General features: G+C 46.2%; 1 protein-coding gene and 1 long non-coding RNA gene across 3 annotated transcripts; one reads left to right on the top strand and one right to left on the bottom strand.

Annotated features, from left to right (window-relative positions):
- Window positions 1-1,960: 1,960 nt before the first annotated feature.
- On the bottom strand, window positions 1,961-20,135 carry NQO2 (N-ribosyldihydronicotinamide:quinone dehydrogenase 2). 2 transcript variants are annotated; one of them, XM_059179128.1, is made up of 7 exons: window positions 19,940-20,135; window positions 15,253-15,398; window positions 13,070-13,234; window positions 7,355-7,485; window positions 4,834-4,947; window positions 3,849-3,950; window positions 1,961-2,213 (listed from the first exon to the last, which is right to left on the bottom strand). In XM_059179128.1, the coding sequence occupies exons 2-7, from the start codon at window positions 15,257-15,259 to the stop codon at window positions 2,037-2,039; spliced, it is 696 nt and encodes a 231-aa protein (XP_059035111.1). In that variant the 5' UTR covers window positions 15,260-15,398; window positions 19,940-20,135; the 3' UTR covers window positions 1,961-2,036. The 2 variants fall into 2 exon arrangements, with proteins under 2 accessions (XP_059035111.1, XP_059035112.1); XM_059179129.1 differs by lacking the exon at window positions 19,940-20,135 and adding an exon at window positions 19,748-19,866.
- A 107-nt stretch (window positions 20,136-20,242) lies between these two features.
- LOC131834459 (uncharacterized) lies at window positions 20,243-24,228 on the top strand. The gene is made up of 3 exons (XR_009354887.1): window positions 20,243-20,476; window positions 20,830-21,022; window positions 23,359-24,228. It is a non-coding gene; the product is annotated as an uncharacterized LOC131834459 (long non-coding RNA).
- The last annotated feature ends 1,108 nt before the right edge of the window (window positions 24,229-25,336 follow it).

Genomic DNA, 25,336 nt, shown 5'->3' with positions numbered 1-25,336 from the left:
TTATGGTCAAGTTTTACGATGATAAACCAAGGGAATCTTGAAGCAGATGGCACTACAGTTACTTGAAGAGGGTATCTGGATTGCACATTAATGCTTTTGGATGGAGATGAAAATAGAAGCTAGAAATCACATACTGAGGTAGCTCAGCTTCAACAGAAGCGGATGAGAGGGCATTAGAAAGGAAGAGGTGCGAGCACCACAGGAAGGAGCTGGCTCCGGAATGATGGCAGCAGGGCTGGTGGGAGGCTCGTGGGAGGCCCCACCTGGGAGTGCTCATCATCACAATGCTGCACCCTGTGGACTTCGAGGATGGTCCACTGGTGCTGATCAAGGTCAGAGAAAACCTTGGACACTGTTCAAGCTGGGGCCAGCCAGGAAACTCCTTCTCTTGGAGAGACATCCAGATGTCCTGAGGAAACTATCTGTGTACTCAAACCTTCCATGGAAGGTGGCTTGGTGGCCATCGAATCCCTGTCTAAACATGGGGTGGGACTACTGATGGCCAGGCTGAGAAGACCCCAAGCGGAGAGGGGAACAGCCGCGAGAAGGGAAGTCTTTCTTTAGTATCCTGAGGCCAGTGCAGGCCTTTCGTGTTCAACTTCCTTCTTTGCTCCCAAAGGCGAGGCTTTTAAAAAGTAAGGCATTTCCAGAGCACTCGAGCACATCCAGGACGAATGCTCAAGAAGCCACAACTAACCTGGCACGGAAAGAATCTAGACATGGAGAGATACTTGGAAAATGAGAAGATGGGGAGATTTTGAGGATATTTCTGAAAAAGATGCTGAAGAATGCAGTCCCTAAAGAATCTGAAGAAGGCAGTTCCAAAAAGTGATGAGAACAGTCTCGAAAGAGTACCTCAAAAACAATTCTGAAGAAAAAGACTTTGAAAAAAGTCTGAAGTTGACCCTGAAAATCTGAGGAGAAAGATGTCTTGGAAGGAGAATCTGAAGATTGTTCTGAAAAGGAGTTTGAAGAGGGCTTTAAAAAAATAGCTAGAAGAAAACGGTGTTGAAAAAAAGTTAGGAAGGAACCGTCCTGAAAGCAGAGCATCTGGGGATGGCAGCTCTGAGGGAGTGTCTGGGGCGGGGAGGCGGAGGCAGGCTGTGGGGATGCAGATGAGGAGGAAGGAGACGCACACAGAGAAGCGTGATGATTCACCAGAGGGAAAACAGGAGGAAGAGAAGGCAGATGGAAAAGGGTCTGGAGATGCTGAGAAAGAGGAAGGCAGCAGGGGACAAGTGAAGCAGGGGACAGGCTACTCAGGATGAGGATATCAGCCTGAAGGAGTATGACAAGGGGAGTCTAGGGACAAGCTGGGTGGCAAGTCTGACGAGGGTATGACAGGTGGCCCTGGGGACCTTGAGGAAGGACGGCCTCTGTGCACAGGCCATGGCTCTATCCTTGAGGAGGAGGAGGAGATTTAACCCTTTAGACCTGCTTTTAGGGAGATCCCTGCTGCTACAGGAGCCTCTACACAGAGTAATTACCAGTAATGTCAAGGGAACACATGTGCAGGGAGAGGAGAGGACGTGATCAGAGCGATGCTGGGAGACGTTCACGGTAATCCCCATGCAATGACACTACATACGGGTTAAACAGCTGTTTAACTGAAAACGTCAAAGCCATCATGCATGCGTGTACAAAAAGAAAAGAGAGAGCAAGAGATGGAAGAAAAAGGTCCACACATAGCACTGAAACACTAGCTATCAAAGATTCAGACTTTCTATGAAAAAGCAGAAACTGCCAAGTTGAGTTATGAAATAAAGAAAAAGAAAAAAACTGCCATGACAGGAGAACTGTTTGAAAACAAGAATACCCGCGAAGGTTGATCACAGGGAGAGGAAAAGACCTCAGAAGAGAAAAGCAAGCCCGGATGAATAATGGGCTCAGCTGGAAGAGAATTCAGGGTAGCCAGCTGTAGGACACCCGGCCCTGCCCAACACAAATACCGCCAGCTCACTCTGTCAGAACTTCGTTTTATTATCGGAGCATCTTCTCTCTGCACGCTTGGGCAGACGTGGATGTGGCGTGAAGCGTCACTGCCCGAAGTACCAAGGAGGCGTGCAGTCGATGGGCTCTTCCTCCCAGATGGTTTTCAGCCGCTGGGCCCAGGACGCCACCATGGCCTTCCTCTCTTCTTCAGAGGCAATCTCGGGAGCAAAGCTGATCTGCGGGGCGAGGACTTTAAATCCACAGAAGTGCAACGCCCCGTGCTGCGGCCACAAGGAAAGCAGAGAGCTGATCAGAAGCGGCATCCCTTCGTGTCATTCAGGTAAACAACGAAAGGGGGGAAAGGACCTGAAATAAGCCTTCAAGGAAGAAAAGAACAACAGCTTCTAGGTAAGCAAAGACAACCAAACTGCCCTATACCCTTAGGATGTGGGCAAGTGAGGTACTCCTGGCAGCTGGAAACTTCCGATCCTAATTGAGATTCATCTGTAATCTTCGCTTCTGACTCAGACAGTAAACCTTATGGTTTTGATTGATTAGGCAAATTATGGTTCATTCATACAGTGGATTATTCTAGAATGATGTGACATTATTCTAGCTATGGTGTATATCCACGTATGGTTGTTCAAGATGTGTCAAGGAAAAATAATAAGAAATCTGAAGCAGTATTTGTGGCATACCATTTATGTAAAAACATAAACATAATAACGCTAATAATAAAAAATACACATGTAAAAATATGTATGGGCCATAAGGAAATACATCAAATTATTGAAGGTAATTATTTTTAGGGGGGATTAAGAGGGCTTTCTATTTTTATATTTTATACCCTCACTCTTTTTTCTTAACATGTATTTTTGAAAAATGAAAAGAATAAATAAAGACTTTTTAAAAACCAGAAGAACTTCAGCTTGGCTCATGACCCCTAAGAGACGAGTTGACCTGTGGAGGAGGAAGTTCAGGCCTGTAAGTGATAACCACAGAGCATCACAAAATGAATCACTATCTTTTCAAAGACAGCTCTTACTAGAAAATATCACTCTCCCCTCTCTGCACTCCTTGCCTTAAAACCCAGGCTTGCCCTACCAGGGGTAAGTCAGGGGACAAGAGGCCCACAGGTCACTGTCCGTATCTTTAAAGAAAGCTCACAAGCTGTTGACTATGTGATCTCCTACTGCTGGACAAATGTCCCTTTATAACATCCTGGAAGAATGGTTTGCCTCTGGGCTTCTGGGTTTCCTGGGAGCTCGGAGCCAGGATGTGGCCGCCTGACCCAGAGCTTGCTCCCTCTGCCCCGACCCCCAGCTAGGTCCCTCAGCAAGGGGTGCCTCCCATGGGGATATCCCAGCCTGCCTGCATATGTGCTGTCCCCTGCTGTCCCCTTCACAGACAGTCCAGGGGTGCACAAAGGCAGCTGGGTATCCACCTGAGAGCAGGCCCAGAGTCCCGGGAACCCGGGGAGGGGTGTGGGCTCTGGGCATGGGGCATGACCCCGGCTCCATGGACCATCACCTGTGGGCGGTGGGAGGCTGTCTGGGCTGCTGGCCCTAGGGCCCCTCTTGCCAGGGTCTGAGTGGGTTGCCACCTTCACAAAGAACCGCCCGTCAGCGTAGATGGTGCCCCGGTGCTCCACACACACTCACGGGGCAGATAGCAGCTAACCAAGTTCAGCTTAGCTTCCACCCAACAAAGTCAAAGGCTGTCATTATAATAAATAGGTGTTTCCCTACTGGCCCACTTTTTCAGTGCTAAGTAAGGCATTTGAAAGGGCAAAATGTTTTAACTTCTTGTATTTAGGTGGAGTCAAAATGGTCTGGATTCCGGGCTCCATCACATCTCTGACTCCTGGGGGGGTGGGCTGCAGGGGAAGCGGAGGGGGTGAGGGGTGCAGCGGGTACCTGGAGGGGCCACAGGAAGTATCGGAAATCTCCACTGACTCCGGTTTTCGTGTACATCTCGGCTGTGCCCCCCGTGGTTAAAGAGAGAAGAGCCAATTTATTCTGCGGAGGAGAAAACGAATCCATGTGACTCCGGCAGCAAGGTGCAGAAGGACCAGAAGGGACAGTCTGAGGTCAGTCCCTCCAGGAATGGACAAATGGTAACATTCCCCACAAACACACCCAGCTATAGGCAGCAACCACAGCCGCTGGGGACAGGGGAGGGACCAGACCGAGTGAACACGGGGCTCCTCTGCACCCCGACTTCTGGCAGACAGCAGGGTGTGATGCCGGGTGCGGACAGTGAGGCCCAGATGCTGACAGCCTGGGCTGCTGTGAGGGCCAATGAGGCAGCACGGCCCCTGGCCAGGACCACTCATGGAATGGCAGAATTACTTCACCATCCACGACGGACCTCATGGCTTATGGCTTCCTTACATGCCCTTATTTTCTGAGGCTTCCGGAATTAAGACATTATTTATTTCGGTAATGAGTGAACTTAGTAGCAAATTCACTGCTACTGCATTGCGCACGCGCTGGGTTCCATGCAATGCTCTCCCTGCCACACACGTCATATTATCCTGTTTTTCAAAGAGGAACGTGAAGCTGTGAGGTGAAGAGATGGGAGGCCCCGGTCAGCTCTGCATCACAGCGCAGACGCCCTCTCCTGAGCCAGAGTTCACACCGTGGGGCCCAACTCTGCGATACCAACTCTGGGCCTTCCTTGGCCCCGCCATGCAGTTCGCGGCGGATGCATCTATATCCCTCTCTAGACAAACGCCCCATGACCTCAGAAATGACGCTTTCCTTGCCCAAGTACAACACACAAGGCTTTTCACACAGCTGGTGCTCAATCAGTGTTTGTTGAGAAAAAAGCAAACTAGAAACAGGACTTGAGGAGACTCCCCCCACCAGTATGCATAGATCCGGATCCTGGGGCACGTACCTTGAGAAAACCAGCGTCGTAGAATCCTGGGATGTCAAAGGCAAAGCCCTGGCACAGGACCCTGTCCATCCATCCCTTCAGGATAGCCGGCATGCCGAACCAGTACAGCGGGAACTATGGACACAACACCAAGGAGAAATGGATGCTGCAGGCTGCCTGACATGGCAGGTTTGCTGATCTGGAAGGAATCCCACGGTCTTCCTCTTCCCAGGGGGTTGGGCAGGTAAGTATAACCAGAGGGCAGCACGACCGGGAGACTTTCTTCCCTTTTGCTTGGGGGCATGCAGCGTGGACAGGATGATGGTGGGCAGGGGGGCAGAGCTGACCATGGTCCTGGTTGCTGTTACAGGTGGCTCTGTGTCCCCTGACCAGGACAGCTCCATCGGCTGGTCCTTGAGCAGATAGGGTGGTGCTAGGAAGTTCTGGTCTGGACGCTAGCTCAGTGGCAGCAGTCCCTGTGACTCATCCAATCAAGGGGCACCAGAGAAAGGTATGGAGAAGAATCTGGCCCTTTCCAGTTGCTGCCCTCTGGAAGTCAGGCTGAGTGAAGTTCTGAGAAGCTCTGGGTTTTGACACAAACGAAAGCCTTATAACCTCAGATTCTACACACCAGCAATAAGATCGACCTGAAGTCCATCCTGGTCTCCACAGAACCCCTACACTATATCCAGAATCATCATCAATGACAGGAGATGAGCAGATAATGATCTGATACCAAAGGCAGAGGGAAACCTGTGTTTCATGTGCCTTTGCTATAAATCTAAGACAGGATTTGGCACTGAAATTTAAACTCCACGGCCCCCTGCTGTGTGATGCTGACAAGTTACTTCTCCTCCCTGTGCCTCCTTTTCCTTATCTGGCAACAGGGCTGGTACACGTTACTAGGCCACAGCATCCTGAGGAGGATTCCATGACACGAAACAGTGCTTAGAACAGAGTAAATGCTCAGTGAGTGATGGGGAGGAGTGATCACTACTAAGTAGTAATGAGGAATGAAGTTCTTACTAATGTTGAATGAAAAACAGCACACTTACAATGCAGGCCCTCTGGGCAAAGCATCAGGAAAAGAGGAAAGGCAGAAGGAAAGGAGCTGTGAGTTGGAGTAGCAAAAAAAAGATGAGTACAGAAAGGACAGGCCTTGGCTTGCTTTAGCTATCCAGGAGTGCAGGAGCGGGCAGAAAGGAGAGATGGGCTCCACGTGGTCACCTGACCCCAGGGGACAGGAAAGAAGAGTCAGAGAGCTCAGTATGGTTCTGCTTGGACCATGGGCCCAGACTGCTGGGCCAGCTGTGATACAGCTTCACTGTCCCGGTGTGGCTACTGTTCTGTGATGACAAAGCATGGGGCAAGCACGCTCAGTGGCACCGTGATCCATCCACGTGGAATCAGGATGGAAGCACAATTCGCACTCTGATCAGGTTAGCCACTCCAGGCTGCCTGGGAAAGAAAGGGAAGGGGCCAGGAGAGGGTGTCTAGACAGAGCTAGCCTGGGTGGGGCAGAAGAGGAGGCTGAAGCATTCCCTTCTCCCAAGCGGGTCTGGTTATTTTACCAAGGGTATGTGAACTTTGCCTTCTGGACATGTTGTTTCACCTGGAAACTGGTTGCATCTCCACCCCTCCCCCGCATGTGGGGGTCTTGTTCTCTCACCCACTCCTCGCCTTTCCTCTGTGTTGGAAACAGAGACAACTGGGGCCCATCAGATCCATCTTGGAGATTCCGGACCTAGAGCCCCCAGTCCGTGGTGTGCAACAAGAGGACAGAGCCCGCATGTGGGGAGCAGCAGAGGAGAATCAGAGGGAGAGGGCAGAAGGATTCCTCAAGCCCAGCTAGCCTGTCCTTGGCTTCCACGAGACCCAAGGGATCAGGGCCCTGAAAATAAATTCCTTTTTTTTTAGTTGACTTGGACTTCTGTCAACCCAACAGCTCCCCCAAAGCATGTTTACTTTGCTGCCAGGCTTACTGTTCCCTCTGTGGGTACACACGCCTGTCTAGCTGGGGAAGGGAGCGTGCGTGGCCTAGATGAGACCACAGAAGCAGGATCAGGCCCAGTTCTCTCTGCGGGGAGTCCCAGCCTGGGGCAATTTGTGAATGAGTGCACAGGTGGGCTGGTGAGGAAACCAGTGACAGGAAGAAAACAAAAGACTTTCCTCTTAATAATTGAGATATTTAGGGCAGGAGTTGCATTTGGACAAAACTACCTTGCGTCAACAAATCTGGTTTTCACTCAGCCTCTGCCTGTGTGGGGTGGGGAGCAGAAGGAATGAAGGCAGTTCCCCCTGCATGATGCAGATGCTTCCCAGAGTGCTGGGCTACAGGGGAATTCCTTACTACTTACTTGGAAGTCAGGATTTTGAATGAATATTGACTACACAGATCTCCTTACTTAATTAGACATAAGTAAGTGTGCAAATGTGCTAACAACATTAATACCATTTCTTAGAAGCGTGTGACTCAATATTTGGAAAGAGCTTGTATATGGAATGAATCTAATTTGTTATAATAATTGGAGACAAAACAAACCTGAAATATCACTAGATCAGCTTCCTGAACCTTTTTCTGTTCGTCAGTTATGTCACTGGCCAGACACCTCCTCTTAAAGGCTTCATATGCTTCTACCCCATAGTTGAAAAACTCAGGATTAGAGAGGGCACCTGGAGAAGAAAAGGCCAAATGTTCTCACTCTCATATGCGCACCCACAGCCCATCCTGGCCTATCCCACTGGTATCCCCATTACCTGGACTCCCTAAAGCAAGTGGCCGGACATTGACTGAGACCCCACCAGGTGCTGGGTCCTGGGGGTCAGACTATGGAAATAAAAAGAGAAGAAGCTACTGTCCTCACCTGGGACTCAAAGTCCAGTAAGAGTAGATAATAACCACATGATGAATACACAAGACAACAGTCAAGCTAGCTCAGTCTAATGTTACTTCCAGAGAAGCCTCCCATCTTACAATAAAGTTGCTCTGCTTGCTTGCACTAGTGATGAGCTTTGTAAACCAGGCTTGGAAGATGGGCAAGAGTTCACCAGGTGCCCTGGAGGAAAGAGACAGGACAGTATGGGCATCAGACACAGAGAAGGCAGGGTGTCGGGCAACCGGGCCTGTCCAGGAAAGGGCCACCAGGAGGCAACCTCCAAAGCAATGGGTGAAAGGCCAGGGGGGCTGCAGGTGATGTGAGCAGAGAGATGGGCCAGGTCTTTTGAGGATTTTCGTGGAGCTTGAACTTCTCCTGCCTGTGGGGAGCCCTGTGGCGTAGGCGGGAAATACATGAATGCTCTGAAGTGGGTGTGCAGGAGCTCAGTGTAGCCGCAGGGATGCAAGAGTGAGCCGGGTGAGAGCCAGGTGGGGGAGGCCCAGTTAGGCTGCAGCAGTGGGGGGTGGGAGGAGGGGGCTACGGGTAGAACTTACAGCACTGCCCATGGCAACCAAAATGAAAAAGAAGTTATTTTGATCTATGCTTTTAACTGGGACCTTGTCAACAAAAAGGATTCATCCAAGGCACTGATCAGCATCAATCCCAGCTTACCATTCACTGAGGACCCCCCACCTATCAGGTGCTGCACTCTACACACATTGCCCTTTCCGTCTTTATAACAACTGGAAAGCGTAAGCCCCAGTCTACCAAAGAGGAAACGGAGACTTTAGAGAGGCTCAGTGCCTAGTTCCATACCACAGAGGTTTTGGTGGCAGCAGAGGTGGGTCGACCAGGCCAGGTCCACTCCACCACATGGGGTCTGGAAAGGAGCAGACACACCCCCAGCCATGTGGAGAGGAACCAAAAGGAAGACTAAATCCAAGCTCTTTAAATAGACTCATACTTTAGAAATAGGTCAATGTTCCTTGCTTCCTCTTTTAATCTACCTGTATTTGATTTTCATCCAAAAAACACCTACTGAGTGTTTCCTGAGTATGAGGTTCTGTACTGACAGGAAAACCCAGAGGGTAACTGCTACAGGCATGGAGTCACGTTCTCTCAGGCAGGTTCTAGGTAGGGTTTTGGCCAGTCACCATGTGTGGAACCTACAGCAGGCCTGGGGTGGTTCTGATGATGGAGAACAGAGATGAGAAGAGGTCCGTAGGCCAAATATATTCCAGGTAAATTTCAAAAGTAAATATCAAAGTAAAGGTATCTAAGTATCACTGGAAAATAAGAATATTTTTCTAAGTGTGGGTATAGGGAGGCCTTCCTAAGCAAGGCAGAAAACCCAGAGGCATAAAACAAGGACTGGCACAGAGCTGGAAATAAAAGGTAGGAACAACATAGATATAAATCAGCAGGGGAACTGGTGACTAAGTTATATTACGTCCGATGGAGTGCTATGCAATCATTTAAAACTTAAGACTTCCCAAGATCTAAGTGAATAAAAAGTAAGTCCTATGACGTGGCACCATTTACATCTGTATCCATAGAGTTTGAAACTATAATTTACATGGATATGTACCCTTGTTGATATTTAAAGTAAGATCCACAATGATCTACACCAAAAAGTTAAACTAATTTGTCTCCATGGACAGGGTCGGACTATGGAGTATATATGAAAAGGGGCTGCACTTCTTACCCTATATGTTCACCTTACTCACTGTATTTTAAAATATTTTTTAAAAATAAGCTTGTGTTACTTTATCCACTTAAAAACATAAGAGTCTTAAAAAAAAAGAAAAAGAAAAAGAGTCTGTTTTCTCAGTCCCTGCTCTGTTGTTCCTTAAGTGAAAATGAATGACTGATTTATTAAAACGGAAGAAAGGCAAGAATATACAGGATGTCAGCTATTAACATCAATATTAAAATTAAACCTTGGGATTATCACTAACACAATTATAAACAGGAAGAAATTAAAGGTATTGAATACTGGAAAGGCTGAGGTCAAATTATCATTATTTGCAGATGATCTGATGGTATATCCGGAAAGCCCCAGACAATGAGCTAAAAATCTACTACAAACAGTAAGAAAATTAGTCGTGGCTGGGTACACACACACTCGCAGGCACACGAACAGGCACACAGAGATTACTATCCCTCTTCACATAGAGAAATGAAAACCAATTCAAGTATTATGTAAGATCTGTATGAAGAGCTGCAGGGTTGTTCAGGAGACGGAAGCAAAGGAAAAGTCATACCTTCTCCTGGGTAGGATCAGATAATGGAAGTTCATCAGTAAGTTTAATGGAATCTCAATAAAGATATCATCAGGTTACTTTCTGAATCTGGAAAGTTAATTCAAAAGATTTTATAGGAAAGTAAAGTAAAACTAGCTAGAAAAATAGAAAATAAGGCAAACATGGAAACCTAATCCTATCAGATACTGTATCACTTTCCAAAATAATTAAAGCCATGCTGTACTAAATCCATGAACAGACAGGAAAAAAAAAAAAAACCCAACAGAATACAAAGTGTATAACAGAATCAAAGGTACATGAGAAGTAAAATCACAGTAAAGGTGGCATTTTAAATTAGGGGCTGGACCATGCAATAAATGATTATGAGACAACCAGTGCGTTCTTAGAAAAAATACTGGACCCATACCAAAATAAATTTCAAGTAGATAAAATATTTTTTTAAGTGAAATATGTCAAACACTAGACAAGACTGTAAATTTTTTTTTTTTTAAGATTTTATTTATTTATTTGACAGACAGAGATCACAAGTAGGCAGAGAGGCAGGCAGAGAGAGAGAGAGAGAGAGAGAGAGAGAGAGGGAAGCATGCTTCCTGTGGAGCAGAGAGCCCGATGCGGGGCTCGATCCCAGGACCCTGAGATCATGACCCGAGCCGAAGGCAGCAGCCCAAACCACTGAGCCACCCAGGCGCCCCAAGACTGTAAATTTTTAAAAAAATCTTAGAGTTTATATAAGCGTGACACAAAATCTAGAAGTCATGGAAGAAAAAGACTGAGCAAAAGCCAACTAGGAAAATAAAATCCTGCATGGAAAAAAAAAACCAACAGAAGCAAAGTCAAAACAAAACACATATTAAGTAAAAATTGTCTACAGAAAAATGAGTAAGGAATATAAAATATTTAAATTTTATTAATATAATATAAACATTTATAAATATAACATACTAATATAAAGCTAAAAGTATCTCACTTTTCAAAAAGAGTATTTTAGAAAATGCATTCAAAACATCATGTTGTTAAAAAAAAAAAAAAAAAAATCCAGTCAAGAAATGGGCAGAAGGGGGCGCCTGGGTGGCTCAGTGGTTTGGGCTGCTGCCTTTGGCTCAGGTCATGATCTCAGGGTCCTGGGATCGAGCCCCGCATGGGGCTCTCTGCTTCGCGGGAAGCCTGCTTCTCTCTCTCTCTCTCTCTCTCTCTGCCTGCCTCTCTGCCTACTTGTGATCTCTGTCTGTCAAATAAATAAATAAAATCTTTAAAAAAAAAAAGAAATGGGCAGAAGACATGACCAGACATTCATCCATAGAAGACATATAAATGGCCAACAGACACATGAAAAAATGCTCCACATCACTCGGCATCAGGGAAATACAAATTGAAACCACAATGAAGACCATTTTGTACCAGTCAGAATGGCTAAAATTAACAAGACAGCAAACAACAAGTACTGGAGAGGATGTGGAGAAAGGGGAACCCTCTTCCACTGTTGGTGGGAATGCAAGCTGGTGCAGCCACTTTCGAAAACAGTATAAAGGTTTCTCAAAAAGTAAAAATAGAGCTACCCTAGGACTCAGCAACTGCACTACTTGATATTTTTCCAGAGGATACAAACACAGTGATTTGGAGGGGCACCTGCACCCCAATGTATGCAGCAGCAAAGTCCACGATAGCCAAACTATGGGAAGAGCTGAGATGTCCATCGACAGAGGATTGGATAAAGAAGATGGGGTCCGTACATACAATGGAATACCACTCAGCTATCAAAAAGAAATCTTGCCATTTGCAACATAATGAATGGAACTAGAGGATATTATGCTAAGGGAAATAAGTCAGACAGAAAAAGACAAATACCATATGATTTCCCTCAGAGGTGGAATTTAAGAGACAAAACAGATGAACACAGGGGAAAGAAAGGAAAATTTAAGTAAGATGAAAATAGAGAGGGAAACAAACCACAAGAGACTCTCAACTACAGGAAACAAACTGAGGGTTGCTGGAGGGCAGGTGGGTAGGGGGATGGGGTAACTGGGGGATGGGCATGAGGGAGGGCCCTTGGTGTAATGAGCGCGGGGCGTTAGATGCAACTGATGAATCACTAAACGCTACCTCTGAAACTAATAATTTAAAAAATGCTAGGAAACTCCCCCCCAAACCCCCTCATGCTGTATACCTTAAATATATATAACTTTTGTCAATTATGTCTCAATGCAGCTGCAAAAAAGAAAAAAATGCTTCTTACATAAACACGGGCAGTAAAGCTTACTTACAATGAGAGAAAGGCAAATCAGAACTATACTAGGAGGCCATTCTTCACCTGACAGACTGGAATTTATCAAAATTGGTCAAGCAGAGGAAATGAGCACTTGCAAACATGTTGGTGTGACTGTAAACTGGTCCATTTACCATCTGATATTATCTACGAAAATCAAGACTGCACCTTCCCTCTGACCAGCAATTCTACCTCTAGATACACCTGGATATGTAGAAAAACACACATGGCTATGATTCCTCCTTGTAGCTCTGTGTGTAACAGGAAAAATCAGGAATGATCTGAAATGCCCGGGCAGTAGGGACTACTTGAACTATGACACCTCCACACAGTGAATACTCTGGGCAGTAAAAACACATGCAATGTGCAACACCGGTAAAATATGCCACCGTTTTGAAACAAAGTGGAGAGAAAATGGAGACTACCCGTGTAATTGCATTCCATAGCACAGATCACTCTGGAGGGACAGAGAGACGAATGATCATCGCCCTGGTGGGACAGGGATGGGAAAAAGATCTGCCATGTAGACTCTCCCGACTTGAGAACTGGGTACCGTGTGCAGTGGTTAGTTTTGTCAAAATATTTTTTCCATTAAAAAAATTAGAAAAAAACAAAGTTAAAAGAAACAGGGGTGCCAGGGTGGCTCAGGGGGTTAAGCGTCTGCCTTCAGCTCAGGTGGTTGGGATTGAGCCCCGCATCGGGCTCCCTGCTCAGCAGGGAGTCTGCTTTTCTCTCTGCCCTTCACCCTGCTCGTGCTCTGTTTCTCTCTCAAATAAATAAGTAAATAAATAAATAAATAAATAAAATCTCACCCCAAAATTCAAGGAACAAACACCATTCAGCCCATGACTCACCGATGACATCCTTCCTGGTGGTCCGCGGCTCGAAGTCCATGGCGTACAGATCGGAGACGGTGACGGTGCAGCCCTGCTTGCTGAGTTCCTCTACTGCCACTTTCTTCAAGGAGCCATTTAAAGACCTGGGTTCTTGGTGGGCATAGACAATGAGCACTTTCTTGCCTGTATCGGAAAAGAAATGATTTCTTCTGAAGAACAATTCCTCTTGGTCAAAATTCCAAGAAGACTAAGATAACAACAAAATGTGTAGTTGGATTACAGGTTCAAGTTAGGAAATACCAACCTCTGTCACAGGTAACAGTTTTAATGTAATGAATAGTTTTTTTTTTTTTTTTAAGATTTTATTTATTTATTTGACAGAAATCACAAGTAGACGGAGAGGCAGGCAGAGAGAGAGAGAGAGAGAGGGGAAGCAGGCTCCCTGCTGAGCAGAGAGCATGATGCGGGACTCGATCCCAGGACCCTGAGATCATGACCTGAGCCGAAGGCGGCGGCTTAACCCATTGAGCCACCCAAGCGCCCCAGTAATGAATAGTTTTTAGAAAAAGTCCAGTTATAACATAGCTCATGGTTGCCTGAGTTTACTAATGCACAAATATAAAATGGGTCAAATTAGGATTCCTCAAAAATAGCATCATGAATTTCTTGAAAGGCCCGAGCTATAGCAGTTATCTTCTATCAGAAGTTTCCTCCCTGTTGACGAACACCAAAAGTGAAAGCTACCATGACTAATTTCTCCAGCTAAACCGACTTTGGCAGGCATCGGCTACGGACAGCTCTGTTTCCTTCTCCTTCAGGCCCACAGAAATGGGACAAGTAAACCAGGCAGGAAAAATCAGACCCCTAACCCTGGAGGGAGGCAGGGTCTAGACGAAGCCCGCTTTGAGTGACAAGGCTGATGTGAAGGCTCTATGAAGAGTCTCAGCTTTACAGGTCCTGCCTGTGTCATTAACACCAACAGCCTCTGAAGCAACATCTCCCTCGTTTAGAAGATTCTGGGAGGTCATGTACTGATTTATTCTGGGAGGCAGCTTTGGTCATCTGCTTAAATTTGTCCTCGATAATGTCAAAGACTAAAATGTTAGAACTCTTGATTTAAATTTTTCATTTTAGGCCCCTAAGGAGGAAATAACCAATGTTAGTTTGCAGCAGTTTCAGGCACTCAACTGGGTGTAAAGGTTGGATTCAAGGGCTTAGGTTAATCGTTAACATTTTTATTTTAACTTCTCAAACTCACTGGTGACACAGGAACTCGACCAATGGATACAAATGAAACATCCACATCAGTGGTTCTCAGGTGGGGGCTGTATCCCCTCCCAGGGGGACAGTCACAATGTCTGGAGACACTCTGAGTTGTCACCGCTAGGGAGAGTGCAGCTGGCATCTGGTGGATAGATACGGGAGAACTGCTAGACATCCTACAATGGACAGGACACACCACACCAAAGGGTCACTGGCCCAGGATGTCAGTAGTGCTCAGGGTCAGAAGCCCGAGTCTACACCAGACTGTGTCAAGTAAGGTGGATCCTTACATTCTAAAATGAAGAATTTTTGACAGAGAAAGAGAAAGCACAATTAGGGGAAGCAGCAGGCAGAGGGAGAGGGAGAAGCAGGCTTTCCGCTGAGCAGGGAGCCCAATATGGGGCTCGATCCCAGGACCCTGGGATCGTGACCTGAGCCGAAGGCAGAGGCTTAACCAACTGAACCTAGTGTTCCTTAAAATTAAGAATTTTTATGCCATATGGTTGAGAGGAACAATAAGCTGCAGAATGGGGTGTGTGTGTGTGTGTATGTGCACGTGTATGTGTGTGTGTGAGCAAGGACAAGAATAAAAATTGAGTCATGCTACATTTTAAACCATGGTTACTCCTAAGGTTCATTCACTCAGTATAAATATTTATGAGCACTTCCATAGCCTGGGTATCATTTCAGAGACTAGAAGCAGAGCAGAAACAAGATAAGCATGGCTCTCATTTTTGAGGAACTTATAGTCTGGTGGGGTTTGAAATGCACAATAAAACAACAAAATACAAAACAAGATAATTCCAAATAGTGATTCATGTTAAAAACAAAACATTTCAGTGTTTTTTGGGTTTTTATAACATATTTAATTTCTAATTAAAGTTTTTTTTTTTTTTTTTTTTTAAGAAAAGCTTATCTCCCCCATAGGTTATAGTCACCTGCCATGTTCTAAGATGATGAATTCTTCCGCTCTGACTACTACAAAAGGGAGTGTCTGCTGTTAATCCTAGGCAGGGAAGGATTCAGAGGGCAAGGTGCAGGCGTTCAGCTGCGGTCGGTCACTCTGCTCAGCAACACCAGCAATCTGGAAGAGAACGCAAACACGTGAGCGAAGGGGACAGATGAGGTGAGGTCAGTGTACCAACGGCAGGCCTTAGGAAGGACATGCAGATATGTCTGAAAAAACCTTTCTCAAGAGGGGCAAGGAACCACTTGGCGATTTCAGCCTCAAAGGACAAATCATGCAGGGTGCCAAAACCAAGGCCTTTTTTTTTTTTTTTTGAGGACTTTGAACCTTCCACGAAGGTAGGTCCTAGAAAATGAGATATGATAAGAAGCAGGAGACATGTTTCTGGGTCCTTCCTCCCTCTCCCACATTTCCATGTCCCCACCCACCAGTAATCAACACAGCGGAACCGACGAAGGTCGGGGGTTTTGGTCAGAAATTCAGTTACCACGTCTACTGCGGTCTGCAAGGTCCCAGCAAGGCTGAGAAGAGCAAGGTCCCAGCAAGGCTGAGAAGAGCAAGACAGACAAGACAGACATATGGTGGCCTGCATGTAATAAGGCTCTGGAAAAATACCAGTTCTCCCGAGAAGGCCTCAAAGGCACAAAAGAAGCCTGAATCCTTACTCCAAGGCTAGCCAGCTCTTAAATAATCAGCTTCATTCTGGGAAAGATAAGACCCTTCCAACAAACCTGCTCCCTCTGCCAGAAGAAACAGCCCACACAGAGCCTGTGGCTCAGGGTCAGTGTGCAGACGCTGTGGGATGCATGCTGTATCAAATGACAATTTTTTAAAAAAGATTTTATTTATTTATTTGATACAAAGAGAGAGAATACAAGCAGGCAGAGCAGCAAGCAGAAGGAGAGGGAGAAGCAGACTCCCTATGGAGCAGGGAGCCCTACTTGGGGCTCGATCCCAGAACCCTGGCATCATGACCTGAGCCGAACGCAGCTGCTTGACCAACTGAGCCACCCAGGCGCCCCATCAAATCACAATTTGAGCATATCGGTGCATCTTTATCGGGTAACAAGAACAGAGAGATGGAAAACAGGCTTATCCATGGTCACGACTGGAATCTGGAACAGGGCCTGAATTAGCCTCTTCCTGGGCCCTCCACATCCCCAGCTGTCCGGGAGAGGGAATGGGCTCTGGCTCAGGTTGGGCGTCCCAGGGACAGAAAGAAAAAGAGATTTAAATAACAGTGGCCGGAACTAAGTCAAGGGCAGGCAGGATGCTTAACTGGAGCGGGAGCAAAGAGCTCTGGCGAGACAGAGGTGGGAACACCAACACCATCATACCTCAAAGGGGAGTTTAAATCCTGCCCATTTGCTCAAGTTGACTACTGACTGAACAGTTGGGAATCTGCATCTTTGGCTACCCAACATCCCCTCCTGTTTTTCACCAACAGTCCCTGAATTTATTCAGATGTCAGTGTGTCCAGCGAATCCCTCCATTTCCCAGTCTTCCACTCAGGGGTGGCCAAAGAAGTGAAGCGGAAGCCATTACATGTGGCTCCAAGGACATATCCTTAAAGGGGCTAACCTAGGGGACGGGGAGGGTGGGGGCACCATTTCAGCCCCTGCCGCTGGCCTTCGTCTGAGCCGCACTGTGGAATGACAGCTAGGGCTCTGTCATTCATTTGCTGTCATGAGGGTAGACGCTGTGGACTAAGGACGGCAGCGCAGAGATACGAAAGGAACCTGGATTCCTGATGCTTCCTTGGGGCTGTGAGAGGGTCCTTCAGACTTCTTCATATGGGAGAGCACACGTGGAATCGTGATTAAGCTGCCTGTGGAGCTGACTATCCACCAACAGCAGTGAATGGAACACAATTCCAATCTATGCATTCATTCAGCTGGGTTACCGACTCATAGGAGGACTCTGGCTAAGTACTGGGCCCGGTTGGGGAGGCCACAGCAGTGAACAAGACAGGCAAGAATGGAACTTTATACTCTCAGCTGGGGGAGGGGGAAGCTGGGCAAACCAAACGAGCAGGCAAAGAAGGCAACCATAATATTCAAGATAGTGGTAAGTGTTAATCATAATGCTAAGTAACAGCGATAGGGATAAGAAAACAAAGTGCTTTTGTGACTAAAATGGCCAGGGGTACATTTGCTATTTTAGATAGGAGCTCCAGGAAAGTATCTCTGGGTATAAGGATGTGAATGATGTTAGGGACCCAGTCATGCAAATATCAGAGGTTTAGGCAGAGGGAATGGCAAGAAAGAGGCCTGAGGTAAGAATTGGCCTGGAGTGTTCAAGAAAGCCTGTTTGACTGGCCTGCAGCTTAAAAAGAAAAAAAGTTTGGATGGTGGGAGACGTGGTCAGAGAGGTGAGGTGGGGTCTGTAGGATGGGGAAAGGAGCTTACTCAGCCTAACAGAAAGCCACTGGAGCATCTTAAGCAGGAGAATGGTAGGATCTGATTACTTTTTAAAAGGTTATCAGTGTCACGTGGGCTCCGGGAACACCTTATCCTGAGATTCTATTTGGGTTTGGATAAAATGCTTTAATATTAATGCCCATAACAAGGCATGCATTCTTTTGCATCCCCAGGCCTCACCATTCACTGCTGTTTTGCTTGGCCCAGTTTCCATATTCACATCACACACCTGGCCGCCTGAGGCATTTGAGTTCATGACTCCCCATCGACCATTTTTCTATTTGTAGAGGGTAAGACACAGACCCAGGAAGTGAACGACTTGTCCAAAATCAGAGAAAAGACTCCAAGCCAGGCTCCTTACTAGCTGTCCAGTGCTCTTCACCTCTCTCCGCACTCACCTTCCTTAACACCCTCCTGCACAGAGGCAGTTTCCTTTGTTAGGAAGAAGGCACTTACCCAGCTCAATAAGAAAAAGGAACATGTGGTGTGCGAAAGTTAATAAAGGGAAATATCATTTGAAGTGGAGTCAGGACACCCCATAGGGGGGGCCTCTCACCCATACACTTCCCCTCACAGCTAACCTTACATTCCTGAACAGGAAGACATTCATTTTACAGCCCCAGCGGGAGGAAGAAAGATTTTTTTTTTCTCCTTGCCCAGCAACAGCCCAGTTAGTAAGAAACTGACACAACTCAGCCCACCAGAAAGGATCACCACCCTGAACTCTTCCCTTCCTCCAAGAGGCTCAACAAACCTTTGTTCAAAGCAGTTCTTCCCAAATTCCTCCTTTTCCTCTAAAGTAATGTTCCTCTGTTCCTCTCTTTTGTTCTCCAGACTGACCTATGGTTTACCATAGCCTGTAGGTCCCACATTGAATTCCTCTGCAATTCCTGAATACACTCATTTTGCTAGTAAAATAACTGTTTTGTTGGTCGCCTGGGTGGCTCAGTGGATTAAAGCCTCTGCCTTCGGCTCAGGTCATGATCCCAGGGTCTTGGGATAGAGCCCCACCTCGGGCCCTCTGCTCAGCGGGGAGCCTGCTTCCTCCTTTCTCTGCCTGCCTCTCTGCCTTCTTGTGATCTCTATCAAATAAATAAAAAATCTAAAAAAATAAAATAACTGTTTTGTTTGTTTGTTTTTTAGGTCAACAGATTATTAAACTATATATACCATACCAAATGGGCTCTGATATTTTTATGCATATTATTTCATCTTAATCCGCAGAGTACCCAGAAACTATTTTATAATATTTTCATTTGATTTCTGAGAAAATTAATGGAAGGGTCATTTAGAGTAGATTCGGGGGCCAGCAGGAGCAGCCCTTGCATGCCGCTTGGTCAACCGCAGATCCAAGCAGAAGAGACAGATGCACTTTGCAGAGAGATGCTACCTAAGTGTCCCAGCAAGAAGAAGAAAGGTTTCCTCTTGGCCCCGCAACAGTCCAGCCAATGGGAGGCGGTCGTACTCAGCCAATGAGAAGCCAGTATACTTGGAACTCCGGCGTTGCTCCAGTGGACTCTCTGGTTCTAACAGCCTTCCCCAACTCCCTTCTCCCAGCATTGCTCCCGTTCCTTCTGGGCACTTGCCTGTGGCTTTACCTGAGCTTGCTTGCTCCAGATGGCAAATCTCCGCAGTTCCCAAATAAACCTTTTTTTTTTTTTTTGGCTGGTAAAATAACTGTCACTTTTATTTTTAAGGTTAAGAATTTTTTTAAACATGTATGCATGCCCAAATGTGCGCATTTCTCTTACTGAGCACCCAAGTTATTTGGCTCCCCTCCCAGCTATAAACAGCACTGCTAGCCGATGTCTCCTTTAGTACATATTCCTTTTCATTCCTTTAGCTAATATTCTCAGGAAGACAAAAGGCTGAAGACTATTTTTCCAGGATCTGCTACAGACAGCCAGGAGCCAAAACAGAGGCGGCTCCCCGCGCACAGCGTAGCCCTAGCCGGTGCTCCGCGGGCCTAAATGATGGCACGCCCTGTCCACACCGACCTGGGCTGCCCTGTTTCATTTTTAACACGAGGGTAATCACACCACGTACCTCCTAGGGCAGAGGGCCCGTTAAAGGAGACGATTCTGCTAAACACAACCGGACCTAGCACGCGGTAAGAAGTAAGTACAGCCGCAGGGTCCAAGGGTGAATGGCCCGCGGCGCGGACCGCACGTCCCGGAGAGTGCCTCCCAACCCCAACCCGCGCCAACGCCCCGCACCCTGGCGAGGGAAGGCCCTCACCTTGAGGGCAGCGCAGGACCCAGAGAAGCAGCTGCAGGTCTCAGACCTCCGCCTTCAGGAGCGAAGCTCCCGGCGTCCGAGCTAGCTTCCAGCCCCCGGGGCCCCGCACTCTCGCACGTCCGCTGGGCGACCAGCTGCGGCTGCGCTCTGCACTGCCAGGCCGCGTGCACTGGAGCTGCCTGGCGGGTCCTCCCAGCCCCGACACTCCCTCGTCCCAGCACCGCCCCCCGCACCGCCCCTGCACCGCCCCCGCACCGCCCCCCGCCTGGGCGGTCCTGACCTATGCCCCGCCCCACACCTCTAGCAGTGGCTCTGGACCCCTCCTTCTGTGTGCTTCTTCCCTTCTCCATCCCTGGTTAGGTATCCAGGTTAAAAAAGGCGGGTCCAGGGCGCAGTATTTAGCAATGAAAAGTACAGCCTGTGAGACTCTCCAGAAAATTATGCTGAGTGAAAAGAGCTAATCTCAAGAGGTTCCACGCTGTAGGACTAACTTTATGTGACATTCTTGAAATGACAAATTACAGAAATGGAGCACAGGTTAGTGGTTGCCAGGGTTTAGGAAGGGGGTAAGTGGGAACAGCAGGGACCCTTGTGGTGATGGAAATGTTCTGTATGGGACCGTGTCAATGTCAGTATCCTGGCTGCGATACTGCACTGTAGTTTGGCAGAATGTTCCCAGTGCAGGATTCTGAATAAAGGGCAGAGGGGCTGGGCTGTCTCTGTGCTCTTTCTTTCTCTTTCTCTCCCCCTTCCTCCCTCCCTTCTTTCCCTCCCTCTTTTTCTTTCCTTTTCTCTCCTCTCCTCTCCTTCTCTTCTCTTCTCTTTTCTCCTCTCCTCTTCTTCTATTTTCTTTTTGTTTCATGTTGTTTGTTTGTTTTTCTCTTTCGTAGGCTCCAGGACCCTGAGATCAAGCCCAGAGCTGAGATCAAGAGTATGACTCAACCAGCTCAACCAGTTGGCCACCCACTTGCCCCTTGGGTTGTTTCTTAAACGACATGGGAGTCTACAATTTTCTGAAAAGAAAAAGCTTAATCAAAGAAGAGGAATGTTCAAGGCCAAGGATATCCCCTAGAAGGCAGAGAGGTACATGAACCAGAGCCTGTGTGTGTGTGTGCATGTGTGAGAAAGATAGGTGCTGGTGAGCAGTTTGGGCTAATTATCTTTTCCTTTTTTCCCAGCTCTTTCTAGTTTATGCTACCTTCCTTTGTAGCATAGCCCGCCTTCCTTTGTGACCTTCTCAAGGACCCTCCCCAAACTCTATGCTTTGATTTCTGGTGTCCTCAGATGGTTTCAGCAAAGAGAATACGGCCTCTCTGAGATGCCCTCATGCAGGCAGGGAACAGGGCTGCCTAGTCTTGTGAGCCCAGGAGATCCCCGAGGCAGCTTTCATTTTAGAATGACCTTTGTCAGAGGAAAAAGTGCTTGAGGCACTTTCTGATGGACTAGATTGTCCCCAAAGATGAAGTTTGCTTTGTCTTAGCCCCCTTTCTGTTGACTCACTGAGGGGATGTCCTCACATCATCTCTGTGTCACGGAAGGAAACGATTCATCCTAAAAGGAAGGTGCAGGCCCTCTGGCATAACTGAAGGGAAGCTTCCTTAGGAGGAGGGCAAGTAACCCTATTGTCCGGTCTCTTGTATTGTGTGGACTTCTAAGACCTCTGGGTGATGTGGGTGCCGTGGGAAGACCAGGGAACTGTGGAATAGCAAATTCCAGAACCAGTCTTGGGTGCATCTTAGTCTTGGTATGAGAACTGAAAGAACCGGGGAGTAAGGGAAACCAAGGCTCACTCTCTGAAAAACAAGAAGTAAAGAGAAAATTGGAACGCCGCTTTTATTATGCTTCTGTGTGATCTGACAGCGCCATCTTGTGGTGATGAGGAGCAATCACACATGTGGACTGAGCTAGTTACTCCCTTGAGAATGGAAGCTGGTCTTCCCTTGGCTTTGTGAGACCCGTGGACCCCCATGCTTGCTTCTAGGACAGTTCAGCAGGAGCCCATCTGGCAAGAGAAAATAACAGAATCTCCTGCTAATCTGGTTTTGAAAGCTGAGTATTTACCGCAAACAAATAAGATATGACCATGTTTGTATTCTGAGTTTAATAAGAAGGCGGCGCTTTTAAATCCCAATAAATTCAATTGACAGCAACAATGCAAATCACTTGCAGGGGGTTCTGAGATTTCCATTTTCATTTACCCCCCTTGCTATGAAGAAATGCAAGAACTGAATTAAGCATTCTAGGCAAAGAGGCAGTTAAGCTAGTTACACGCTTTCTCTTCTCCCCAGCTCCCTATACTTGTTTCCGATGAAAATGAATAGCGAGGGCTACATTAAGGCTAATATAAGCAGTTTAAACTATCTCCTAGACGAGATAGTTCGGGTTTTATTTAATGACTTTTACTCTGCTAACAGCGTCCCCTTCGTTTGAGAAACAAATTCTTCCTAATAACATATTTTTTATAGTAAACTGTGTATAAGTTTTGCCATTTTAAGCCTTGTAAGCACACAGTTCAGTGGTGTTAATTATATTCACAGTGTTGTGCAAACAAAACCGTTATATATATCGCCAAATTTTTAATTTTCCCAAAGAGTAACTCAGTAAGCATTAAGCAATTACTCCCTACCCCCGCTCCCAAAAGTCCTAGTAACCCATTTACTTTCCACCTTTATCAATTTGCCTATTCTACAAATTTTGTGCAAGTGGAGTCATATAGTATCTGGCTCTTTGTGTCTGGCTTACTTTCACTTAGCATAATGTTTTTGATGCAAGAAAGTTGGGTCTGAGGACCTAGAGGGAGGTCCCCACAGGTCCCTCCAAGAGTGTCCTTGGTTTTGCATAGGAAAAAACCAAAATCAAACTTGAGCTGGAGAAAGTAGAAGCAGAGGTTACTGAATAGTGATTAATTGTGGGAGGCAGAATGTCCAGTAGCCTAGGGAAGGAAAAGAGAACAATTCTTGTTGTTACTTGGAGTTAGGGGGGAGGGGTCCAGAGTACATGTTCCTTCAGGAATCCAGGGTAGGGTCTGATCAAAGGCAAGCGAAAGGTGAACCAGAGGTCTTAGTTCATAAATCATCAATGGTAGAGGGTATCGATGCTAGCGTTAGCTGAGGTTTGTTTGAATCTAATGTCCTGGTACATGTTTGGGTTCCGGTTCTTCTTAGATATTATCAGGTGTTTGGGGACCTGGGAAAAACTCAGAGAATGACTAACTGATGTGCTTCCCCCTTGGAGTGGGAACATAACTCCTTTGGGTTACACAGATGCAAAATACAGAACATGAGGAAATGGGGCCCAACAGAAAAGCAGCAGAGATAGAGCCTTTCTAAAAACAGAGTCCCCTCAGCTTCCCTATCTCATCTTCAAGGTTCATCCATATCATAGCATATGCCAGAACTGTATTATTTCTTTTTTTAAAGGGATGCCTGCCCCTCACTGCTGTGGTAAGAAGTGGCATTCAGAGGACGCTGCTTCCTTGGAAAGTGTGTGGAGCTTGCTGAACGGGGATTCCTGGACGCCAGCAGGCACTAAGGCAGTCCTTGGGGCAGAAATGAGTCTTAGGATGAGTTCCCAAGCAAGAAGCCAGCTGAGGACAAACAGGCATGACAGGTGTGGCCTCCTGACCCTCTGTCTGCAAGTCTCAGCTCCAACCAGAACTTCATTACATTTTATGGCTGAATCATATGCCATGACCCATACCAGAACACATTCTGTTTATCCAATCATCTGTTCGATACTTGGGCCGCCTGGCTGTTGTGAATCATCCTGCTGAAAATATTGCTCTACAAGTGTCTGAACCCCTGTTTTCAATTCCTCTGCGTATATACCTAGGAGTGAAATTGTTGGGTCTTGGGGTAATTCTGTGTGGCTTTTTAAAGAGCTGGCCAACTTTTTTCTGTAGTGACTATACCATTTCACATTCCCACCAGCTCTATACAAGGGTTCCGATTTTTCTACATCCTAACTGTTTATGTTCCTTTGAAAAATGATTATAACCATAATGTTAACAATGAAATATAATTATTTTACCAGTAAAAATGGGTTTATTTAGGAATAACAGAGAATTACAAATTGGGACATGCAAGCTATGGCAAAGCCATTGGCAAGTCCAATAAACAAAGGAGAGGAATGTTATTTTATGAAGAGGAGGGAGAAAATTAGGAGGGATTATTTTGAGGGAAAGACTTTTGAAGAGCTAGAGTTCAGGGTGAGGATGATTTCTCATTGGCTGAGTTGCGGGTGGGGGGGGCGGTGGTGAATTTCCTGGAGGAGATGCCGCATACATCTGTTCCCTTTGGGACCCTATAATTGATGGGGTCTATAACTGACAATTCTTTTGGGGTCCATAATTGACAATTCTGCTGTAATTGGCATTGAGTGGTATTGTTATGGGACCCCTGAAACCAGGTTCTTGAGTCTCAATGTCATAGAAATGAACTTTGAATTCAAGAGAAAGAAAACAGGTGGAGTTTATTAGAGACAGCTTATATACAAGGAAGCTGACCAGAACAATGTCATTACTTTGTGGTCGTCACTCTTTAGTGGCTGACCTATTTTAGGGCACCTGAAATACAGAAATAGTTGTGCAGGCAGGCTTAAAATTGTTATTTCTGGGTGAACTGTTTCTTCTGTTTTTGCTCAAACAACCCTTACTCCCTGAAGAATTGTTCTCTCTCCGTTCTCTTTCTGAGAAGGAGGTATTTATCTCTAAGCATATGGAAACTTTGCAAGAATTAAATCTCTCTCATTTTCCCTGTACTGCCTCTGTATGGCTCGCCTTACTAGCCTCAGGACTCTACTTTAGTGGGATTTCCCTTTATTAATTTTCACACATCCTAATAGGTGTGAAGTGGTATCTCCCGTTTTGATTTGTATTTCCTTAATGGCTAATAAAGGTGAACATATTTTCATGTGCTTATTGGCCATCTGTAGATCTTCTTTGGGGAAATGTCTATGCATGTCCTTTGCTCATCATTTAAGTATGTTGTCTATTTTTTGTTGAGTTGTAAGAGTTCTTGATATATTCTGTATATTATCAGGTAAATAATTTGCGAACATTTTCTCCCATTCTTTATATTGTCTTTCACTTTGGGGGGATCCTATTCCTCTGTGAGCAATTGACCATTATTCTTTTTCTTAATTCCCTTTTATTGTTTTTTCTATCTTGCTGCTGAGTTCTCAGTAAATAGATTTTGGAGGTGGGTTGGAGGCACAATCTTCATTCAATGAACATACTGGTAGTTCTGAATATTTTTAGGTTTTTTTTTTTTTTAATATTTCAGGGTGAGCAGATGTTATCTATTTTCAGGGTGTTCTTTGTTTCTAATTGAAGGTCATCCAAACTCTGAAATGTCATGAAGAAATCTAATGGCTTTTTCCTCAAAGCTTAACTGGAAG

The sequence above is a fragment of the Mustela lutreola genome, chromosome 6 (genome assembly GCF_030435805.1).
Source record: "Mustela lutreola isolate mMusLut2 chromosome 6, mMusLut2.pri, whole genome shotgun sequence".
NCBI classification, from domain to species: Eukaryota; Metazoa; Chordata; class Mammalia; order Carnivora; family Mustelidae; genus Mustela; species Mustela lutreola.
This window is presented reverse-complemented; position numbering and strand designations above follow the sequence as displayed.

What these genes read in the sequence shown, in the direction of transcription:
- NQO2 (XM_059179128.1), bottom strand. An exon ending in CTGATCTAGTGATATTTCAG is followed by an intron (nt 4,948 to 7,354) that starts GTTTGTTTTGTC and finishes TTGTGTCCATAG; the next exon opens with TTCCCGCTGTACTGGTTCGG. An exon ending in ACTTCCTGTGGCCCCTCCAG is followed by an intron (nt 2,214 to 3,848) that starts GTACCCGCTGCA and finishes TTGTGGCCGCAG; the next exon opens with CACGGGGCGTTGCACTTCTG.